A 23,593-nucleotide genomic window follows, 5' to 3' on the forward strand; every position below is an offset into this window, starting at 1 on the left:
TGACTTATAGGGAGAGGTTGGATAGACTGGGACTTTTTTCCCTGGAGAGTAGGAGGTTAAGGGGTGATCTTATAGAAGTCTATAAAATAATGAGGGGCATAGATAAGGTAGATAGTCAAAATCTTTTCCCAAAGGTAGGGGAGTCTATAACGAGGGGACATAGATTTAAGGTGAGAGGGGAGAGATACAAAAGGGTCCAGAGGGGCAATTTTTTCACTCAAAGGGTGGTGAGTGTCTGGAACGAGCTGCCAGAGGCAGTAGTAGAGGCGGGTACAATTTTGTCTTTTAAAAAGCATTTGGACAGTTACATGGGTAAGATGGGTATAGAGGGATATGGGCCAAGTGCAGGCAATTGGGACTAGCTTAGTGGTATAAACTGGGCGACATGGACATGTTGGGCCGAAGGGCCTGTTTCCATGTTGTAAACTTCTATGATTCTATGACTCGGCAAGTCAAAGGCTGGCTACTGGGGAACAAGGGCTATCCCCTCTCGCCGTGACTCATGACACCGGTCAGGAACCCATGCACACGTGCACACCAGGCCTATAACGAGAGCCATGCTGCCACACGCAATATTGTGGAGCACACCATAGGCCTCCTCAAACAATACTTCGACTGCCTGGACCGGTCGGGAGGAGTCCTGCAGTAATCCCGAGCGGGTGGGGCAGATTTGTGGTGGTATGCTGCATGCTGCACAACCTCGTCATCATGACGGGCCAGCCTTTGCCACCAATGACTGGAGAAGACCCTGAGCCAGAGGTAGAGGAGGAGGGGGCTGAGGAGGAAGACGCTGAGGAGGAGGGAGGAGGAAGAGGCTCAGGAGGAGGAGAGGGGGGAACTGGAAGAGGAAGTGGAGAAAGACGCAAGGGTGCAACAGGAACCACACACCTTGTCTGCAAGGGCTCTGCGAGCTCGACTGATCCATGCCCACTATCAATAATTTCAACTACATCCCCCAACTCACCAACAGTCCTACACTCCCCACCTTTCCGCTCCCACAAGACAATTAAATCGCCCTCCATCTGATTACACATTGGTATCCCTCTCAGCTCACTGCATAAATAAAAACCACCACCAAATGCAAAATCAAAGTCTCATTTATCAATGAATAAATGAAATTATGCAAACATAACAGAACTATTCACCCTTGTGCATTCCCTTAGTGCCTTTTGTTCGTGTGCCTTTACCTATCCTAGAGCTCCTACAAGGTGCTTCCCCAGTGGCTGGAGCATGGGTGTAGGGAGGCTGCTGACCTTCAATGTGCAGATGGCCTTGGAGGATGACCTCGAGCAACTCTGGGTTGGGAGGGCCCGGCTTCAGACTGCACCATCGCAGCATGGGCTGCAGCATTCTGGCCTGGCTGGCCGATAGGCAACAACAGGAGCACTGGCAGAGTGGCAGGAGTGGCAGCAGGAAGGCTGTCGTCTTGAGAGGACAGCAGGTCCGACTGCCATGGCACCACTGCCACTCTCCCAGGGCGGCGCCTCAGCAATCCTGGTGATCAGCTGGAGAACAAATTGCTGGAGTACTGTGATGCCCGGGAAGCCCTGTTCCACAGTGGTCCCCAGAGCAACGTTAGCAGCAGTCTGAGCTTCCAGGGCAGCAGTCTGAGCTGCAAATGCAGCAGTTTAAAATGTTAAAAGGATTTGATAAGGTAGATATGAAGAAACAATTTTCCCTGGTTGGGAATCAACAACAAGGAGACATAGGGCCCGATATTAGGAGGGCGGCGTGTTGGCAGCGGGGGGTCGACTGGGCGCATGGGTAACGTGCCCAGTGAAATCGGGGTGCTCCGCACGCAATCGCAGCTTGATTGAAGGTACTTACCTTCGCTTCCGGGTTTCGCGCTGGAAAGCTGTGCAGCGGGCGGACTGCACGTGCGCAGCATAGGCTGTCAGCTGGAGGAGCCCTATTTAAAAGGGCAGTCCTCCAATGACTAATGCTGCATACTAACTCTGCTGCAGAGGGCCCAAGCTACCGAAGAATGCTGATGGGCATATATCGGAAAATGCTAGGTGCACTGGGCAGCCTGCCAGCAAGCATGCACACAATGTCACAGAGCATTGAGAAGCCCAGCTTCAACTTTTGTCGAGACCTCGCGCAGGGGATGGAGACCATCCTACCCAACATGATCCTGTCCATCCTGTCCAGCAGTCAGCTACGTCAACATGACAGTGATGTCCATCGTCATGGAGCCTCTCTGGACAGCTCTCATTGTTACTGGCATTGAAGCTCAGATTGCTGCCATCTTGGCTTTGGGGGCTACTATTGTCAGGGGTTTCTAGAGCGTCACGTCACTCCTGCACTCTGTTCTCGCACAGAGCCACAGGAGTGCTGAAGCGCAGTCCCAGGAGAGTGACCTTGGCTCTATGGGAGTGGTAAGGGCTGGTACTTCATTATTGTAAAGTTATACAGCAGACAACCACAGATCTGGATTCCCGCTCAGGGGAGTTCCGCAAAGCTCCTTTAGTGGCATAGCTCTTGTTGTAGGCCAACTCCACAGCTGTGACTGGGTTACTGACAGGAGTCATGAGCCATGTCTGGAAGAGATAGCCCTTGGAGCCAGTAACTACAAGGCCTCGCAGGTACAAAAGCGACACAGAGGAAAGTTACAACAATAGAACAGTGTAGCGACTTGGGTAAAGGTAAGCAGAGTGTGGCAGGAAGGGACAGAGAGTTTACGAATAATAGTGCAACAACAAGTAAGGTCAAAGCAGGAAAAAAATGGTAAAAAGTCAAAATTAAAGGTTCTCTGTCTGAATGCACAGAGTATTCGTAACAAGGTATATGAATTAATTGCATAAATAGAGATCAATGGGTTTGGCCGAATAGCCATTACAGAGACATGGTTGCAAAATGACCAAGGTTGGGAACTAAATATTCCAGGGTACATGACATTTAGAAAAGACAGACAGAATGGAAAAGAAGGGGGTGTAGCCCTAATAATAAAGGATTACATAAGGACAGTGGTGAGAAAGGATCTTGGCTCGGAAGATCAGGAAGTAGAATCAATATGGGTGGAAATTAGAAATAACAAGGGGCAGAAAAAACTGGTGGGAGTAGTTTATATGCCCCCTAATAGTAGCTATACCATTGGACAGAGTATTAATCATGAAATAATGGGAGCTTGTAACAAACAAAATGCAGTCATCATGGGGGACTTTAATCTGCATATAGAGTGGGCAAATCAAATTGGCAAAGGTAGTCTGGAAGACAAGTTCAGGGAATGTACTCGAGACGGTTTCCTAGAGCAATACGCATGGAACCAAACAGGGAACAGGCTATTTTAGAACTTGCATTATGTAACGAGATAGGGTTAATTAGTAACCTTGCAGTAAAAGAAACTCTGGGGAAGAGTAATCATAATATGATAGAATTTCACATTCAGTTTGAAAGTAACGTACTTAAGTCAGAAACTAGAGTCATAAACTGAAATAAAGCCAATGACATAGGTGTGAGGAGCGAGTTGTCAAAGGTAGATTGGGAAATTAAATTAAAGGGTTTGATAGTTGAAAAGCAATGGCAAATATTTAAAGAAATATTTCAATATTCTCAACAAGTATACATTCCATTGAGAAATAAAAACTCCACGGTAAAAGTGATCCACCCGTGGCTAACTAAAGAAGTTAAGGAGAGTATTAGATTAAAAGAAGAGGCCTATAACGTTGCCAAAAAGAGTAATAAGTCTGGGGATTGGGAGAGCTCGAGAAACCAACAAAGGACGACCAAAAAGTTGATAAAAAGGGAGAAAATAGAATATGAAAGTAAATTAGCAAGAAATATAAAAACAGATTGTCAGAGCTTCTACAAGTCCGTAAAAAGGGGGAGCAGCAAAAGTAAATGTTAATTATGAAAATAAATTAGCAAAAAATATAAAAACAGATAGCAAGAGTTTCTACAGTTATATAAAAAGAAAAAGGGTGGCTAAGGAAAACGTAGGTCCCTTAGAGGATGAGACCGGGAAATTAATGGTGGGAAACATGGAGATGGCAAAAATGCTGAACAAATATTTTGTTTCAGTCTTTACGGTAGAGGACACTAAGAATATCCCAACAGTGGACAAACAGGAGGCTCTAGGTGGGGGAGGAACTAAATACGATTAAAATCACTAAGGAATTGGTACTCAGTAAATTAATGGGACTCAAGGCGGATAAATCCCCTGCACCTGATGGCTTACATCCTAGGGTCTTGAGGGAAGTGGCAGTAGGGATTGTGGATGCTTTGGTAATAATTTTCCAAAATTCTCTAGACTCGGCAGAGGTCCCGGCAGATTGGAAAACTGCTAATGTAACACCCTTATTTAAAAAGGGTAGTAGGCAGAAGGCTGGAAATTATAGACCAGTTAGCCTAACATCTGTGGTGGGTAAAATTTTGGAGTCTATTATTAAGGAGACAGTAGCGGAACATTTGGATAAACATAATTTAATAGGACAAAGTCAGCATGGCTTTATGAAGGGGAAGTCATGTCTGACAAATTTCCTTGAGTTCTTTGAGGATATAACGTACAGAGTGGATAAAGGGGAACCAGTGGATGTAGTGTATTTAGACTTCCAGAAGGCATTCGACAAGGTGCCACATAAAAGATTATTGCTCAAGATAAAAAATCACTGGATTTGGGGTAATATTCTGGCATGGGTGGAGGATTGGTTATCTAGCAGGAAGCAGAGAGTTGGGATAAATGGTTCATTCTCGGACTGGCAACCAGTAGCCAGTGGTGTTCCGCAGGGGTCGGTGCTGGGTCCCCAACTCTTTACAATCTATATTAACGATTTGGAGGAGGGGACCGAGTGTAACATATCAAAGTTTGCAGATGATACAAAAATGTGAGGGAAAGTAGAGAGTGAGGAGGACATAAAAAACCTACGAGGGGCTATAGACAGGCTGGGTGAGAGGGCGGAGAATTGGCAGGTGCAATACAATATTGGAAAATGTACTTTGGCAGGAAATATCAGAGAGCAAGTTATTATCTTAATGGTGAGAAACTGGAAAGTACTGCAGTACAAAGGGATCTGGGGGTCCTAGTGCAAGAAAATCAAAGTTAGTATGCAGGTGCAGCAGGCGATCAAGAAGGCCAACGGAATGTTGGCTTTTATTGCTAGGGGGATGGAATATAAAAACAGGGAGGTTATGCTGCAGTTTTATAAGGTATTGGTGAGACTGCACCTGGAATACTGCATACAGTTTTGGTGTCCATACTTAAGAAAAGACATACTTGCTCTCGAGGCAGTACAAAGAAGGTTCACTCGGTTAATCCCGGGGATGAGGGGGCGGACATATGAGGAGAGGTTGAGTAGATTGGGACTCTACTCATTGGAGTTCAGAAGAATGAGAGGCGATCTTATTGAAACATATAAGATTGTGAAGGGGCTTGATCGGGTGGATGCGGTCAGGATGTCCCAAGGATGGGTGAAACTAGAACGAGGGGGCATAATCTTAGAATAAGGGGCTGCTCTTTCAAAACTGAGATGAGGAGAAACTTCTTCACTCAGAGGGTAGTAGGTCTGTGTAATTTGCTGCCCCAGGAAGCTGTGGAAGCTACATCATTAGATAAATTTAAAACAGAAATAGACAGTTTCCTAGAAGTAAAGGGAATTAGGGGTTATGGGGAGCGGGCAGGAAATTGGACATGAATTTAGATTTGAGGTTAGGATCTGTTCAGCCATGATGTTATTGAATGGCGGAGCAGGCTCGAGGGGCCGATTGGCCTACTCCTGCTCCTATTTCTTATGTTCTTATGTCCCTTAGAGGCTGAGACAGGAGAAATTATAATGGAAAATCAGGAAATGGCAGATGCGTTAAACAAATATTTTGTATCTGTCTTCACAGTAGAAGACACAAAAAGCATACCAAAAATAGTGGGGGACCAAGGGGTAAATGAGTGGGGAAGTTAAAACAATTAATATCACTAGAGAAAAAATACTGGACAAGCTAATGGGACTAAAAGCCTACAAATCCCCTGGACCTGATGGCCTACATCCAAGGGTTCTAAAAGAGGTGGCTGCAGAGATAGCGGATGCATTGGTTGTGATCTTCCAAAATTCCCTAGATTCTGGAATGGTCCCAATGGATTGGAAGGTAGAAAATGTAACCCCGCTATTCAAGAAGGGAGGGAGAGAGAAAACAGGGAACTACAGGCCAGTTAGCCTGACATCAGTCGACAGGAAAATGCTGGAATCCATTATTAAGGAAGTGGTAACAGGGCACTTAGAAAATCGCAATATGATTAGGCAGAATCAACATGGTTTATGAAGGGGAAATCATGTTTGACAAATTTATTAGAGTTTTTTCAGGATGTAACTAGTAGAGTAGATAAAGGGGAAACAGTGGATGTAGTATATTTGGATTTTCAAAAGGCACTCGATAAGGTGCCACATAAAAGGTTGTTACACAAGGTAAGGGCTCATGGAGTTGGGGGTAATATATTAGCATGGAGAGATGATTGGTTAAAGTACAGAAAACAGAGAGTAGGGATAAATGGATCATTTTCAGGTTGGCAGGCTGTAACTAGTGGGGTGCTGCAAGGATCGGTGCTTGGGCCTCAGCTATTTTCAATCTATATTAATGACTTAGATGAAGGGACCGAGTGTAATGTATCCAACTTTGCTGACGATACAAAGCTCGGTGGGAAAGTAAGCTGTGAGGAGGACACAAAGAGTCTGCAAAGCGATATAGACAGGTTAAGTGAGTGGACAATAAGGAGGCAGATGGAGTATAATGTGGGGAAATGTGAGGTTATTGACTTTGGTAGGAAGAGTAGAAAAACAGAATATTTTTTAAATGGTGAGAAACTATTAAATGTTGGTGTTCAGAGAGACTTGGGTGTCCTCGTACAAGAAACACAACAAGTTACTATGCAGGTACAGCAGGCAATTAGGAAAGCAAATGGGATGTTAGCCTTTATTGCAAGGGGGTTGGAGTACAAGAGTAATGGAAGTCTTACTACAGTTGTACAGGGGCTTTAGTGAGACCTCACCTGGAGTACTGCGTACAGTTTTGGTCTCCTTATCTAAGGAAGGATATGCTTGCCTTGGAGGCGGTACAACGAAGGTTCACTAGATTAATTCCTGAGATGAGAGGGTTGTCCTATGAGGAGAGGTTGAGTAGAATGGACCTATTCTCTCTGGAGTTTAGAAGAATGAGAGGTGATCTCATTGAAACATATAAGATTATGAGGGGGGCTTGACAGGGTAGATGCTGAGAAATTGTTTCCCCTGGCTGGAGAGTCTAGAACTAGGGGGCATAGTCACAGGATAAGGGGTCGGCCATTCAAGACTGAGATGAGGAGGAATCCCTTCACTTAGAGGGTTGTGAATCTTTGGAATTCTCTACCCCAGGGGGCTGTGGATGCTGAGACATTGAATATATTCAAGGCTGAGATGGATAGATTTTTGGACTACACAACAAGGGACATGGGAATCAGGCAGGAAAGTGGAGTTGAGGTCGAAGATCAGCCATGATCTTATTGAATGGCAGAGCAGGCTTGAGGGGCCATATGGCCTACTCCTGCTCCTATTTCTGATGTTCTTATGACTGGCGCAGGATGAATGAGTCATGACTGCTGCCAGGAAACTACACCCAGACCTGCATGATGCGCTGCCTGTGGTCACAAACCAGCTGTACGTTGAGAGAGTGGAATCCCTTTCAATTGATAAAGATGCCAGGCTGGTGCTGCAGAGTACGGAAGGCAATATGGGTGCAGTCTATGGCACCTTGAACCCTGAGCAAGCCTGCCATGTGGATAAAGCCTAGTGTTTTCTTGTCCTGCTTAACTCTGACTATGCGGAAGGAGATTTAGGTATTCCTCCTGGTGACCTCCATGATACAGTGGTGAAGTCCGAACAGCGATACGTCGCTGTCGTTACCTGTTGCAGGTTGAAAGGAACCCGTGGCTTAAAATTTACGGGCCACGGTGACCTTGACAGCCACAGGCAGTGCTGTTTATGGCTCGGTTTGAGGCTTGGGTTGTGGGTGCAGCAGGTGACATAGCTCGGTGACAATCTTCTTTTTATATAACTACAGAAACTCTTGCGATCTGTTTTTATATTTTTTGCTAATTTATTTTCATAATCTATCTTCCCTTTCTTAATCAATCCTGTAAATATTTATCAAGTGCAAACACGAAACACAATTGATCTCCACCACTTTTACCTCTCTTAATGCCTGGGAAATAGACATATACGAGTGCATTTGGTAGAGCAAAACCAGTCTCAGAATTTGAAATAACAGGGTAGAGTAGAACTAGGAGCTACCGTATGAATTGAGGAAGCAGGAGTGAGGTGACTCAGGCAGAAGCATCATTAATTTATGCCAATCAGAGTCCTATCACTTAGATAGGATCCCAAAGCCACTTTAACAGCCTACGGGCGTCAGGCATAGATGCTCTACAAAGTAAAAGTTGCAGGACAGCCAGCGGAGGCCTGTAAGGCAAGTTAAAAATTATTTTGTGGGGTCAGGAGAAAGAAAAGACTTGCATTTATAAAGTGTCTTTCACGACCTCAGGGCGTCCCAAAGCACTTCACAGCCAATGAAGTACTTTTTGAAGTTTAGCCACTGTTGGAATGTAGGAAACGTGGCAGCCAATTTGCGCACAGCAAGGTCCCACAAACAGTCATGTGATAAAAGACCAGATGGTCTGTTTTAGTGGTGTTGGTTGAAGGATAAATATTGGCCAGGAAACCAGGGAAAACTTCCCTGCTCTTCTTCTAAATAGTGCCATGGGGTCTTTTACATCCACCTGAGAGAGCAGACGGGGCCTCAGTTTAACATCTCATCCAAAGAACAGCACCTCCGACAGTGCAGCATTCCCTCAGTGCTGCACTGAAGTGTCAGCCTAGATTTTGTGCTCAAGTCTTTGAAGTGGGAGTTGAACCCACAACTTTCTGACTCAGCAGGCAAAGGTGCTACCACTGAGCCACATCTGACAGGAGCAAGAGTGCTTCTTCAGGCCTCAAAGAAAGTTTGGGCCATTGTCGCAGAGGGCTCCCTACGCCCTCAAGCTGTCGGCAAAACTTATAACTTTTTTTTGAAAATCTTGAATTTGATGCCACAGCCGATGCAATCCATCACTAGGATTGCTCTTTTTCATCTCCTTTCATCATCTTCCTCCTGTTCTTTTTAGTCTTTACCTAGCATATGAAGAAAGATGCCTCTAAAAATGGCCAAAGTGCATCAAAGTGCAAAGGAGAAAGAGGTTATAGAAGTCAGACTGTATGTCTATACCAGCCAGTTACAAGCAGGCATAAGAGTGTCACTTAAATATACATGCTTTCCTGAGACAGGAAAAGAAGCCAGCTAGTTTGGATGCGGTTACCGGTGAGTAAAATGAAATTACCCACAGAGGATGCAAGAGGATCCAAGAGGATCATCACTCAACATCCCAAAAGTCAACATCATGGTACAAATAAAGGTAAACAGTCAACTCAACTAAGACCATAAGGACATGGTTGTATAAATTCTGGAACATTCTTAACGACCAGCACATAGACTTTAATCTATCCAATAGACTGGCTATTCAATGCTCTTAACTTGGTAGCTCTCTAAGCAGCCTAACCCTAAAATAATCTCACTAATTTATATCAATCTCAAACAGTGATCTTGATGGTAATTGATAATCAGTGATCCAGTTAATGATGAATTACAGTGATATCACCTTTAAACCTCTGTTTTGCTAGTTATCCATATCTACAAATACTTACATATTCAATGTTTAAGTACTGCTAATCATGACTTGGAAGTTAATAAACAATTGTTAGTGCATGACTTGTTGTTGGACTTCGTCCTTGATGATTTGGCAAGAAAGGGTTAATTCATTCACTCATAGCTTGTGGCTATAAATTGGAGGTTGGTAAGCTAAAAGTGTATTCAATCCGAAATGGATGATGCAAGATGTTTTGGCAAGCCAAACTCAGGCATCATTCACTCCTAGGCTGAAGCTGTGTGGTGAATCTCAGGAGTTCCTAAACAAGTTACCGTAAAAGGGCTAAGGATTTGTCTGATTCCTTGATAAATATTTGTCTGGATACAATGGAAGGTGTCATCGACAGTGCTATCAAGCAGCACTTACTCACCAATAACCTGCTCAACGATGGTCAGTTTGGGTTCCGCGAAGACCACTCGGCTCCAGACCTCATTACAGCCTTGGTCCAAACATGGACAAAAGAGCTGAATTCCAGAGGCGAGGTGAGAGTGACTGCCCTTGACATCAAGGCACCATGTGACCGAGTGTGGCACCAGGGAGCCCTAGTAAAATTGAAGTCAATGGGAATCAGGGGGAAAAGACAGCAAAAAGTAACTAAAGGATTGATTAAGAAAGGGAAGATAGATGATGAAAATAAATTAGCAAAAAATATAAAGACAGATAGCAAGAGTTTCTGTAGTTATATAAAAAGAAAAAGGGTGGCTAAGGCAAACGTAGGTCCCTTAGAGGATGAGACCGGGAAATTAATGGTGGGAAACATGGAAATGGCAAAAATGCTGAACAAATATTTTGTTTCAGTCTTTACTGTAGAGGACACTAAGAATATCCCAACACTGGATAAACAGGGGGCACTGGGGGGGAGGAGCTAAATACGATTAAAATCACTAAGGAATTGGTACTCAGTAAAATAATGGGACTCAAGGTGGATAAATCCCCTGGACCTGATGGCTTACATCCGAGGGTCTTGAGGGAAGTGGCAGTAGGGATTGTGGATGCTTTGGTAATAATTTTCCAAAATTCTCTGGACTCGGCAAAGGTCCCGGCAGATTGGAAAACTGCTAATGTAACACCCTTATTTAAAAAGGGTAGTAGGCAGAAGGTTGGAAATTATAGACCAGTTAGCCTAACATCTGTGGTGGGTAAAATTTTGGAATCTATTATCAAGGAGACAGGAGCGGAACATTTGGATAAACATAATTTAATAGGACAAAGTCAGCATGGCTTTATGAAGGGGAAGTCATGTCTGACAAATTTGCTTGAGTTCTTTGACGACATAACGTGCAGGGTGGATAAAGGGGAACCAGTGGACGTAGTGTATTTAGACTTCCAGAAGGCATTCGACAAGGTGCCACATAAAAGATTATTGCTCAAGATAAAGAATCACTGGATTGGGGGTAATATTCTGGCATGGATGGAGGATTGGTTATCTAACAGGAAGCAGAGAGTTGGGATAAATGGTTCATTCTCGGACTGGCAACCAGTAGCCAGTGGTGTTCCGCAGGGGGCGGTGCTGGGTCCCCAACTCTTTACAATCTATATTAACGATTTGGAGGAGGGGACCGAGTGTAACATATCAAAGTTTGTAGATGATACAAAGATGGGAAGGAAAGTGGAGAGTGAGGAGGACATAAAAAACCTACAAGGGTATATAGACAGGCTGGGTGAGTGGGCGGAGATTTGGCAGATGCAATACAATATTGGAAAATGTGAGGTTATGCACTTTGGCAGGAAAAATCAGAGTGCAAGTTATTATCTTAAAGGCGAGAAACTGGAAAGTACTGCAGTACAAAGGGACCTGGGGGTCCAATGCAAGAAGATCAAAAAGTTAGTATGCAGGTGCAGCAGGTGATCAAGAAGGCCAACGGAATGTTGGCTTTTATTGCTCGGGGGATAGAATATAAAAACAGGGAGGTATTGCTGCAGTTATATAAGGTATTGGTGAGGCCGCACCTGGAATACTGCATACAGTTTTGGTCTCCATACTTAAGAAAAGACATACTTGCTCTCGAGGCAGTACAAAGAAGGTTTACTCGGTTAATCCCGGGGATGAGGGGGCGGACATATGAGGAGAGGTTGAGTAGATTGGGACTCTACTCATTGGAGTTCAGAAGAATGAGAGGCGATCTTATTGAAACATATAAGATTGTGAAGGGGCTTGATCGGGTGGATGCGGTAAGGATGTTCCCACGGATGGGTGAAACTAGAACGAGGGGGCATAATCTTAGAATAAGGGGCTGCTCTTTCAAAACTGAGATGAGGAGAAACTTCTTCACTCAGAGGGTAGTAGGTCTGTGGAATTTGATGCCCCAGGAAGCTGTGGAAGCTACATCATTAAATAAATTTAAAACGGAAATCGACAGTTTCCTAGAAGTAAAGGGAATTAGGGGTTACGTGGAGCGGGCAGGAAATTGGACATGAATTTAGATTTGAGGTTAGGATCAGATCAGCCATGATGTTATTGAATGGCGGAGCAGGCTCGAGGGGCCGATTGGCCTACTCCTGCTCCTATTTCTTATGTTCTTATGTTCTTAAAACTCTCCAGTGGCTGGAGTCATACCTAGCACAAAGGAAGATGGTAGTGATTGTTGGAGGCCAGTCATCCCAGCCCCAGGGCATTGCTGCAGGAGTTCCTCAGGGCAGTGTCCGAGGCCCAACCATCTTCAGCTGCTTCATCAATGACCTTCCCTCCATCATAAGGTCAGAAATGGGGATGTTCGCTGACGATTCGCAACCCCTCAGATAATGAAGCAGTCCGAGCCCGCATGCAGCAAGACCTGGACAACATCCAGGTTTGGGCTCATAAGTGGCAAGTAACATTCGCGCCAGACAATGATCATCTCCAACAAGAGAGAGTCTAACCACCTCCCCTTGACATTCAATGGCATTACCATCGCCCAATCCCCCACCATCAACATCCTGGGGATCACCATTGACCAGAAACTTAACTGGACCAGCCATATAAATACTGTGGCTACGAGAGCAGGTCAGAGGCTGGGTATTCTGCGGCGAGTGACTCACCTCCTGACTCCCCAAAGCCTTTCCACCATCTACAAGGCACAAGTCAGGAGTGTGATGGAATACTCTCCACTTGCTTGGATGAGTGCAGCTCCAACAACACTCAAGAAGCTCGACACCATCCAGGACAAAGCAGCCCGCTTGATTGGCACCCCATCCACCACACTAAACATTCACTCCCTTCACCACCGGCGCACTGTGGCTGCAGTGTGTACCATCCACAGGATGCACTGCAGCAACTCGCCAAGGCTTCTTCGACAGCACCTCCCAAACCCGTGACCTCTACCACCTAGAAGGACAAGAGCAGCAGGCACATGGGAACAACACCACCTGCACGTTCCCCTCCAAGTCACACACCATCCCGACTTGGAAATATATCGCCGTTCCTAACAGCACTGTGGGAGAACCGTCACCACACGGACTGCAGCAGTTCAAGAAGGCGGCTCACCACCACCTTCTCAAGGGCAATGAGGGATGGGCAATAAATGCTGGCCTCGCCAGCGATACCCACATCCCATGAACGAATAAAAAAAAAATTTGCTGCAATGCCATCTACGGCAGCCATAACCATGCTGCAGGGACAGAAACGATGAGTTAGGGCATAAAATTTGACAGTACACCCTTGTATGGATGCTACAATGCTGACCTATGGGGATGATGCTGTGGAGAATAATTCCCCTCACATGCACCTTATGCAGCGTTGCCTCCACTTCAGCAGCGATTAAAAAGGGGGGAGAGGTGGGGGAGGGGAGGGGGGTCAGGTGCTCAGCTGCTCTGTCACTTGACTGAAGACTCATACCTGCACATAGGGTTCCCTTTCCTGTCATTTCATTTTCACCTGCCAGTTCTTAACCCCCTATCCCTTCAGCTGTTCATTTTGAGGTTCTCAAAAGGCTTTCAGAATTTTTGTGCCCCTATTGAAGCATTCTGCTTTAATTGGCCTCATCTCTGTGACTTGCATGCAATTTCCCTCTCCCACCATTAGTGTGCTCCTTACACCAATACGAGTCTGCACCTGCTGTTGCAAATAATTGCATAAATGATCTCATACTGACTTTTCAGGTAGGTTTTCCATCATTTAGAACTGATTTGCATCTGTAGACTAAAATCAGCCCTTTCAACTTTCCAACCTTTCACAGAATTTGGGCCAATTTTAATCTGAGGTGCACCAAAGGCAAGCAAAGTGAACCTGACACATGCCCGTTAAGATCCAAACTATTTTGAGGCCCAAGCCTCATTTACATGCAGTCAGCGAGCTAAGAGGACTAAACCGGTTTTCTGAGACAGCTCGGCGGTTGGGGAAGGCAGGGACAAGATGCCACATCAAAGGCTACTACCCAAATAAGAGCTCATGGTGTAGGAGGTAACATATTAGCATGGATAAAGAATTGGTTAGCTATCAGGAAACAGAGAGTAGGCATAAATGGGTCATTTTCAGGTTGGCACGATGTAACAAATGGAGTGCCACAGGGATCAGTGCTTGGGCCTCAACTATTTACAATCTATATCAATGACTTGGATGAATGTATGGTTGCTAAATTTGCTCATGACACAAAGGTAAGTGGGAAAGTAAATTGTGAAGAGGACATAAGGGGTCTGCAAAGAGATATAGATAGGTTAAGTGAGTGGGCAAAAATTTGGCAGATGGAGTATAATGTGGGAAAATGTGAACTTGTCCACTTTGGCAGGAGGAATAGAAAAGCAGTTTATTATTTAAATGGAGAGAGATTGCAGAACTCTGAGATACAGAGGGATCTGGGTGTCCTAGTACATGAATCACAAAAAGTTGGTATGCAGGTATAGCAAGTGATTAGGAAGGCAAATGGAATGTTGTCATTTATTGCAAAGGGAATGGAATATAAAAGTAGAGATGTTTTGCTTCAGTTGTACAGGGCATTGGTGAGACCACATCTGGAATACTGTGTGCAGTTTTGGTCTCCTTATTTAAGAAAGGACATAATTGCTTTGGAGGCAGTTCAGAGAAGGTTCACTCGACTGATTCCTGAGATGAGGGGGTTAGCTTATGAGGAAAGGTTGGACAATTTGGGCCTGTAAACACTGGAGTTTAGAAGAATGAAAGGTGATCTTATCGAAACAGATAAGATCCTGAGGGACTAGAAGGGGTAGATGCTGAGAGGATGTTTCCCCTTGTGGGAGTGACTAGAACTAGGGGCCAAAGTTTAAAAATAAGTGGTCTCCCATTTAAGAAGATGAGGAGAATTTTTTTCTCTCAGAGGGTCGTGAGTCTGTGGAACTCCCTTCCCCAGAGAGCGGTGGAGGCAGGGTCATTGAATATTTTTAAAGCTGAGTTAGATGGATTCCTGATTAACAAGGGAGTCAAAGGTTATAGTAGGTAGACGGGATAGTAGGGTTGAGGTCGCAATCAGATCAGCCATCATCTTATCAAATGGCAGAGCAGGCTCGAGGGGCCGAATAGCCCACTCCTGCTCTTAATTCGTATGAACGCATGTTCGTATGAAATCATGCCTGCCGGGTGGGAGGAGTTCCCAGGGGGGACCTCGCATGGGCCTGAAGTTTTTTTGTGAGCCAAGGGGAAGAAACAGTGCTCCTCCTGGCCCCAAAAAAATAAAAATAAAAAACTTCAACCACTTTTTGAGCAGCCTCCACTGGTCCCTTTAAAGTTGGTTAGGTTGCTCAACGCCAGAACAAATGGGCCATTTATACCTCAAAATTACAACCGGGGTCCTATATATGCCTGAAACAGGTCGACGCTCCAGCCATCCTTCTCAGGATGGTGGCGGCCGAACTGTCAGCATAAATGGGATGGTAAGTGACCAGACATAATTTTCAGGCTGCCCTGTTTGTACCATTGTAAACAATTTTACAACACCAAGTTATAGTCCAACAATTTTTATTTGAAATCTACAAGCTTTCGGAGGCCCCGAAAGCTTGTAGATTTCAAATAAAAATTGTTGGACTATAACTTGGTGTTGTAAAATTGTTTACAATTGTCAACCCCAGTCCATCACCGGCATCTCCACATCCTGTTTGTACCAGGCAGAGGCATTTAAAATTGTCCCCATTCTCCTTTCCTCCAACCCTCCCAGTTCACACTGGCACTCTTCTCCATCTTCCCCCCTCAATTCTACCTGATACTCTTCTCATTTCAACTTGGAACTCTTCTTCCCCCAGCCCCCCATTTAAGTTGGCACTATTATCCCCCATCTCCCGATTCAGGGAGGCACTCTTTCCCTTCTCAGGCCTTCTTAGCTCAAGTTGGCACTCTTCCCCATCCCCCCCACCCCACCAGTTCATGCGGTCACTCCACCCTTTCTCCCCCCAGGTCATGCTTATTGCTCCTCTCTCCCCTCAGTAAACTTTGGCATTCTCCCCTTCTCCTTATTTAATTTTGTGATCTCCTTCCTTCTCGCAAAAGGACAACTGCCAGCTTCTGCACCCTTTCATCTCTCCTTCAATTTTCCACTTCCCTCTCCTTCAATTTTCCCCTTAGCTTGCTTCAGTATGTCAAAAGGAAGAAAGTAGCAAAAGTAAATGTTGGTCCCCTAGAGGCTGAGACAGGAGAAATTATAATGGGGAATAAGGAAATGGCAGATCCATTAAACAAATATTTTTTATCTATCTTCACAGTAGAAGACACAAAAAGCATACCAGATATAGTGGGGAACCAAGGGGCTAATGAGAGTGAGGAACGTAATGTAATTATTATCAGTAGAGAAAAAGTACTTGAGAAACTAACGGGACTAAAAGCTGATAAATCCCCTGGACCTGATGGCCTACATCCGAGGGTTCTAAAAGAGATGGCTGCAGGGATAGTGGATGCATTGGTTATGATCTTCCAAAATTCCCTAGATTCTATAACGGTCCCAGTGGATTGCAAGGCAGCAAATGTAACATGGCACTTACAACATCATAATATGATTAGGCAGAGTCAACATAGTTTTATGAAAGGGAAATCGTGTTTGACAAATTTATTGGAGTATTTTGAGGATGTAACTAGCAGGGTAGATAAAGGGGAACCAGTGGATATAGTATATTTGGATTTTCAAAAGGCATTCGACAAAGTGCCAAATAAAAGGTTGTTACGCAAGATCAAGGCTCACGGGGTTGGGGGTAACATATTAGCATGGATAGAGGATTGGTTAATGGACAGAAAACAGAGAGTAGGGATAAATGGGTCATTTTCAGGTTGGCAGGCTGTAACTACTGGATTGCTGCAAGGATCAGTGCTTGGGCCTCAGCTATTTACAATCTATATTAATGACTTGGATGAAGGGTCAGTGTGTAGTGTATCCAATTTTGCTGACGATACAAAGCTAGGTGGGAAAGTAAGCTGTGAGGAGGACACAAAGAGTCCGCAAAGGGATATAGACAGGTTAAGTGAGTGGGCAAGAAGGTGGCAGAAGGAGTTAATGTGAGGTTATTCACTTTGGTAGGAAGAATAGAAAAAACAGAATATTTTTTAAATGGTGAGAAACTATTAAATGTTGGTGAAAGAAAGTCTTGGGTGTCCTGGTACAAGAAACACAAAAAGCTAGCATGCAGGTACAGCAAGCAATTAGGAAGGCAAATGGCACGTTGGCCTTTATTGCAAGGGGGTTGGAATACAAGAGTAAGGAAGTCTTACTTCAATTGTACAGTGCTTTGGTGAGACCTCATCTGGAGTACTGCGTACAGTTTTGGTCTCCTTATCTAAGGACGGATATACTTGCTTTAGAGGCGGTGCAACGAAGGTTCACTCGATTAATTTGTCCTATTTATTGTGTATTCCCTTGCCTTGTTTGCTCTCCCCAAATGCATTACCTCACACTTCTCCGGATTGAACTCCATTTGCCACTTTTCTGCCCATCTGACCAGTCAATTGATATCTTCCTGCAATCCACAGCTTTCCTCCTCATTATCAACCACACAGCCTACCTTTGTGTCATCTGCAAATTTCTTAATCATGCCCCCTACATTTAAGTCCAAATCGTTAATGTATACCACAAAAAGCAATGGACCTAGTACCGAGACAGCGGCACCCCACTGGAAACAGCCTTCTAGTCACAAAAACACCCATCGACCATTACCCTTTGCTTCCTGCCACTGAGCCAATTTTGGATTCAATTTGCCACGTTCCCTTGGATCCCATGGGCCTTTACTTTTTTGACCAATCTGCCATGCGAGACCTTGTCAAAAGCCTTGCTAAAATCCATGTAGACATCAATTGCACTACCCTCATCGATCCTCCTTGTCAACTCCTCGAAAAATTCAATCAAGTTAGTCAGACACAACCTCCCCTTAACAAATCCATGCTGACTGTCCTTGATTAGTCCGTGCCTTTCTAAGTGACAGTTTATCCTGTCACTCAGAATTGATTCCAATAATTTGCCCACCATCGAGGTTAGGCTGACTGGCCTGTAATTACTCGGTCTATCCATCGCTCCCTTTTTAAACAACGGTACAACGTTAACAGTCCTCCAATCCTCCGGCACTACACCTGTATCCAGTGACGTTTGGAAAATGATTGTTAAAGCCTCCGCTATTTCCTCCCTGGTTTCTTTAAACAGCCTGGGATACATTTCATCTGGCCCTGGTGATTTATCCAATTTCAAAGATGCTAATCCGCTTAATACTTCCTCTCTCACTATGTTTATCCCATCCAATATTTCACACTCCTCCTCCTTAACTCCAATCCGTGTATCATCCCTCTCCTTTGCAATAATCTTGCAGGACACTCACTGACACACGTCCTGATTTCTTGCAGAAGGTGGTGCATAACAGAAGGCAGCAAGTGGCAGTGGCTCTATAACCCGCTGTCCTCTCTAAGGAGATCAACCCCTGCTTCTCCAGCCTATCCACATGACTGAAGTCCCTTATCCCTGGAACCATTCTAGTAAATCTTTTCTGCAGCCTCTCTAAGGCCTTCACATCTTTCTTAAAGTGCGGTGCCGAGAATTGGACACAATACTCCAGCTGTGGCCGAACCAGTGTTTTATAAAGGTTCAACATAACTTCTTTGCTCTTGTTTGCTTAGTCTGTGGAATTTGCTGCCCCAGGAAGCTGTGGAAGCTACATCATTAAATAAATTTAAAACAGAAATAGACAGTTTCCTAGAAGTAAAGGGAATTAGGGGTTACGGGGAGCGGGCAGGAAATTGAACATGAATTTAAATTTGAGGTTAGGATCAGATCAGCCACGTTTTCTGCAAAACCCTAGATATCAGACACAAAAGGCATCAGGGGGTATGGGGAGAGGGCAGGAATATGGTATTGAGATAGAGGATCAGCCATAATCATATTGAATGGCAGAGCAGGCTCAAAGGGCCGAATGGCCTACTCCTGCTCCTATTTTCTATGTTTCTATCAGGAAATTAGTGGTTATAGATACAGAAATCTGTGCATAAAAAAAGGAAAGACCGTCCAAGCCAAACTTCCCCTAAGGTTTCTGCCTGCCCTAGCCCTGAACTCGCATCTTTCTCTAGTTTCTAGTTCCTGTCCTCTCTCCCCTCATGTCTTCTCCAAGGTCATCTTGTCCATGAGACCCACCTCCTGCTCTCTTGATCCTATTCCCCTAAACTGCTGACCAACTTCCCTTCCTGGCCCCCATGCTAGCTGACAATGTTAATGATTCCTTCTCCTTTAGTACTGCTCCTTCTCTTCCAAATCTGCCATCATCAGCCCTCCCCACCCCGCAAAAAACCCATGACCCATCTGTCCTTGAAAACTACCGCCCACCTCCAACCTCCATTTCCTCTCCAGAGTCCTTGAACATGATGTCGCCTCCCAAATCCATGCTTATCTTTTCCGCAACTCCATGTTTGAACAGGTCCGATCAGGTTTTCGCCCCTGCCACCTCACTGAAATGGCCCTTATCAAAGTCACAAATGACTTCCTATGTGACTGTGCATTATCCCTCCTCATCCTTCTCAACCTCTCTGCAGCCTTTGACATATTTGACACACCATCTACCTCAAACGCCTCTCCCCCGTTATCCAGCTGGTATTTCTAATCTTCATGCTGCCCCTCGGCAACATCATCCGAAAACATAACTTTATATTCCACATGTATGCTAACAACACCCAGCTCTATCTCACCACCACCTGTCTCGACGTGTCCACTGCCTCCGATTGGTCAGACTGCTTGTCCGACATCCAGTACTGAGTGTGAAGAAATTTGTTCCAAGTAAATTTTGGGAAGCCCGAACCTATTGTCTTCAGTCTCTGCCACAAACTCTGTTCCGTAGCCACCGACTCCATCCCCCTCCGTGGCCAGTGTCTGAGGTTGAAGTTGGCCCTTCGTAACCTCACCATTCTATTTGACCCTGAACTAAGCTTCCGACCCCATATGCTCTCCATCACCAAGACCACCAACTTCCACCTCCGTAACATTACCCGTCTCTGCCCGTGCCTCTGCTCATCCATGCTTTTGTTACCTCCAGACTCGACTATTCCAATGTTCTGCTGGCCAGTCTCCCACCTACTACCCTTCATAAACTTCAGCTCATTTAAAACTCCGCTGCCTGTATCCTAACTTGCAACAAGTCCCGTTCACCCATCACCCCTGTGCTCGCCGACCTACATTGGCTCCCAGTCCGGCAATGCCTTGAATTTAAAATTTTCATCCTTGTGTTCAAATCCCTCCATGGCCTCACCCCTCCCTGCCCCTATAACCTCCTCAGAGATCTCTGTGCTCCTCCAATTCTGGCCTCTTGCACATCCCCAATTTCCATCGCCCCACTATTGGTGGTCGTGCTTTCAGCTGCCTAGGCCCTAAATTCTGTAATTCCCTCCCTAAAGTTCTCTGTCTCTCTACCTCGGTCTCCTACTTTAAGATGCTCCTTAAAACCTAATTCTTTCACCAAGCTTTTGGCCACCTGTCCTAATATCTCTATGTGGATCGGTGTCAAATTGTGTTTGATAACGCTCCTGTGAAGTGCCTTGGCATGTTTTACTATAATAAAGGCGCTATGTAAACGTAAGTTATTGTTGTTATGTCTCCAAATTAGCTTGTCCACAGGCCTTAAGCAGAAGCACAGGAGATGGTGATTATCTGGTATAGCGAATAGTTTGAACTCCAGGAAACTTCAAGTCCTAAAAATATTCTGGACTGTCTTGATGACTGTCTGAGTTTTGAGCTTCTGCTCCTGTGTCATCTTCCACAGCCAGGTGTTGTGTAGAGATTGTCCACTTATGGTTCAGACTTCAATGAGCAAATCAGCAGAGGTACCAAGCCTTGTTTGTTCATGCATGGGACAGCTATGGTGTTGTCTGACCAAAAACATACCGACTTGCCCTTCACCAGGAGTTGAACATTTTCCAGTACTTAATGAACAACTCTTATTTCAGATTGACACTGCCAAGTGAATTCTACCCAAGTCTACCTGCCTTGAGTCCATGCGCCCTGAAGATAGTCTCTCACCCAAACAGGGAAGGCATCCATTATCATAGTAAACTGAGAAATTGATAACTATGGGAAAATCGATTGGAGGTGATCTCCTACGCTCATCAAATAAGATCTAGCATAGAGGTTTTATTGATCCAGACTGACTGGAGTAACGGAGACAACTGATGGAACAGGCTCAACTAAAACTTGCAAACGCTCAGTCTAAGCTCACCACATGAAATTATGGCCACATGCGTGACTGTTGTCCGTGAAACTGAACCTCAATAAATGCCTGCACAAGGAGGAGGAAAAGTGAGAAAATTGGCAGAAAAAAGAAAACTCACCATCCAAATAGCAGTGAATTAAAAAGAAACATGCAAAAAAAATTGCTTCTCAAGAAAATAACTTAGAAAAATGGGAGACAAGACTAAATTAAAACAATTCAAACATATCAAACAACATTACTTACAGATAGGGAATCCAAAATAAAATCTTCCACGGCAGTTTTCTGCAGCTCCAGTCTTCTAGCCAAGATTTCAATAATGTAACGATGTGCTTGGTCAAGCTTCATTTTTCTGTTCTCCCTGGCTTCCCTGTACCTAGCCTAAAAGTCAAAAGAGAAGCATAAAATAGGTGAATAAATTACCTCTATATAGATACAAATTCAGGTGGTCAATGGGAAGAACAACAATGACATAGGTAATACTGTGAGCTCAGGACATCAGAATGTCTTTTCATTTATTGTACAAAGGTACCTTACTTTGACCAACATATCCAGAATGAGGTTTGCTTTGCATCTGACCTATATGACCTGAATATGAGAAAAAAAACAATTGTTTTTAAAGTCTTTCAGAAGAACCAAAATATCATTGTCTAGAATTTCGGCCGCATAGCACTCATTTTTCGGGCACTAAGCGGTCTACTAAGTCCTCAACATGGCGGGCAGGAAGCGGGCTGACACTTCTGGCCAAAAGTTCGCCACCATCTTGGGTAAGGAAGTAATCTTGCGTCAGAAGTGCACGCCAGCAGCATTTTAAGTAGGAATTAATATACACAGTTCTTGCTCTTTTTGAAGGACGTTTTCCATTTTAGAGCAGCTACGGCATCATTTGTCATGTGCAGACCTATCTCATCACAATGAGATGCTAACTAGCATGAAGGCCCCCTCACCAGCACTATTTAAAGGCATCATGCAGTACTTACAGGTTAGTTGCTGGTTTACTATTTCTGGCTGGTTTACTATTTCTGACTAATGTTTGACTTCTAGGTGTTTTTTGCTGTGTTCCAGCGCTCTTGAAAGTTCACTTTGTCTGCACAGAGAGGTTTTGCTGCTTTTGGACTGTTGTTGCTCTTTGCCTCACAAATAGTCTGGCTTCAAACATGGGTGGTCGGGTTGGACTGCCTTTGGGAATAGAGGACGAGTGAGAGCAGTAAGGAAGACACCACGGAGCAGGAGAAGCTGCCAGTAGAGGAAGAGAAGAAGAAAAATAAGGAGGAGGAGGAGGTCGAGGACGAGGACATATCCACAGAGTCTTCAGGGAGGAATGCACCTACCTCAACTTGACTGAGGAGGAGCCTTCACTTCACCAAGGAGGCTGTCACCAAGCTATGTCACCTGCTACAGCCACAGCTGTAGCTTAAAACCAGGCACTGCCTTTGGCTGTCAAAGTGACCATCGTCCTCAACTTTTATGCCACGGGCTTCTTTCAGGCTGCAACAGGTGAAATCAGCAACATCTCGCAGTTTGCAATGCACCGAAGTATCAGGGAGGTCATCAAGGCTCTACACCAGGAGAAACACTTATATTTCTTTCCCTATTAAGGAGGACAAGAGAAGACTAGGTTTCGCCCGCGTGGCAGGCTTCCCCATGGTGCAAAATGTCATTGACTGCATGCACATTGCATGCGTGTTTCCAATAACCAGCTTGGTGTCATTATCAATAGAAAGGGATTACACTACTGGTATGCGACCGCAGGCAGCATCTCAAGCGGGTCTGTGCCTGCTATCCTGGCAGCAGTCATAGAGAATCATAGAATGGTTAAAACAGAAGGAGGCCACTCGGCTCATCGAGCCCATGCCGGCTCTTTGTAAGAGCAATTCAGTTAGTCCCATTCCCCCGCTCTTTCCCCGTAGCCCTGAAAAATTTTTCCCTTCAAGTATTTATCCAATTCCTTTTTGAAAGCCAAGATTGAATCTGCTTCCACCACCCTTTCAGGCAGCGCAATCCAGATCATAACTACTTGCTACGTAAAAAGTTTTTCCACATGTCGCCGTTGGTTCTTTTGCCAATCTCCTTAAATCTGTGTCCTCTGGTTCTCGACCCTTCCGGCAACGGGAACAGTTTCTCTTTACTTACTTTATCTAAACCCTTCATGATTTTGAACTGCTATCAAATCTCCCTTCAACCTTCTCTGCTCTAAGGAGAACAACTCCAGCTTCTCCAGTCTATCCACATAACTGAAGTCCCTCATTCCTGGAACCATTTTAGTAAATCTTTTCTGCACCCTCTCTAAGGCCTTCACATCCTTCCTAAATGGCG

The 23,593-nt window shown here is 44.8% G+C and overlaps 1 protein-coding gene across 1 annotated transcript in view; it reads right to left on the minus strand.

The window, feature by feature from the left end:
* Window positions 1-22,086, minus strand: part of LOC137322209 (dynein axonemal heavy chain 8-like) — a 1,675,662-nt gene extending 1,653,576 nt beyond the window's left edge. Inside the window, exons 1-3 of the mRNA XM_067985325.1 lie at window positions 22,014-22,086; window positions 21,810-21,865; window positions 21,524-21,658 (exon numbers count right to left, since the gene is read on the minus strand). Coding sequence (XP_067841426.1) covers window positions 21,524-21,658; window positions 21,810-21,865; window positions 22,014-22,086 — 264 coding nt within the window. The remainder of the gene's footprint in view (window positions 1-21,523; window positions 21,659-21,809; window positions 21,866-22,013) is intronic.
* Window positions 22,087-23,593: the final 1,507 nt, after the last annotated feature.

Source organism: Heptranchias perlo, chromosome 5 (genome assembly GCF_035084215.1).
Source record: "Heptranchias perlo isolate sHepPer1 chromosome 5, sHepPer1.hap1, whole genome shotgun sequence".
Classification (NCBI taxonomy): domain Eukaryota; kingdom Metazoa; phylum Chordata; class Chondrichthyes; order Hexanchiformes; family Hexanchidae; genus Heptranchias; species Heptranchias perlo.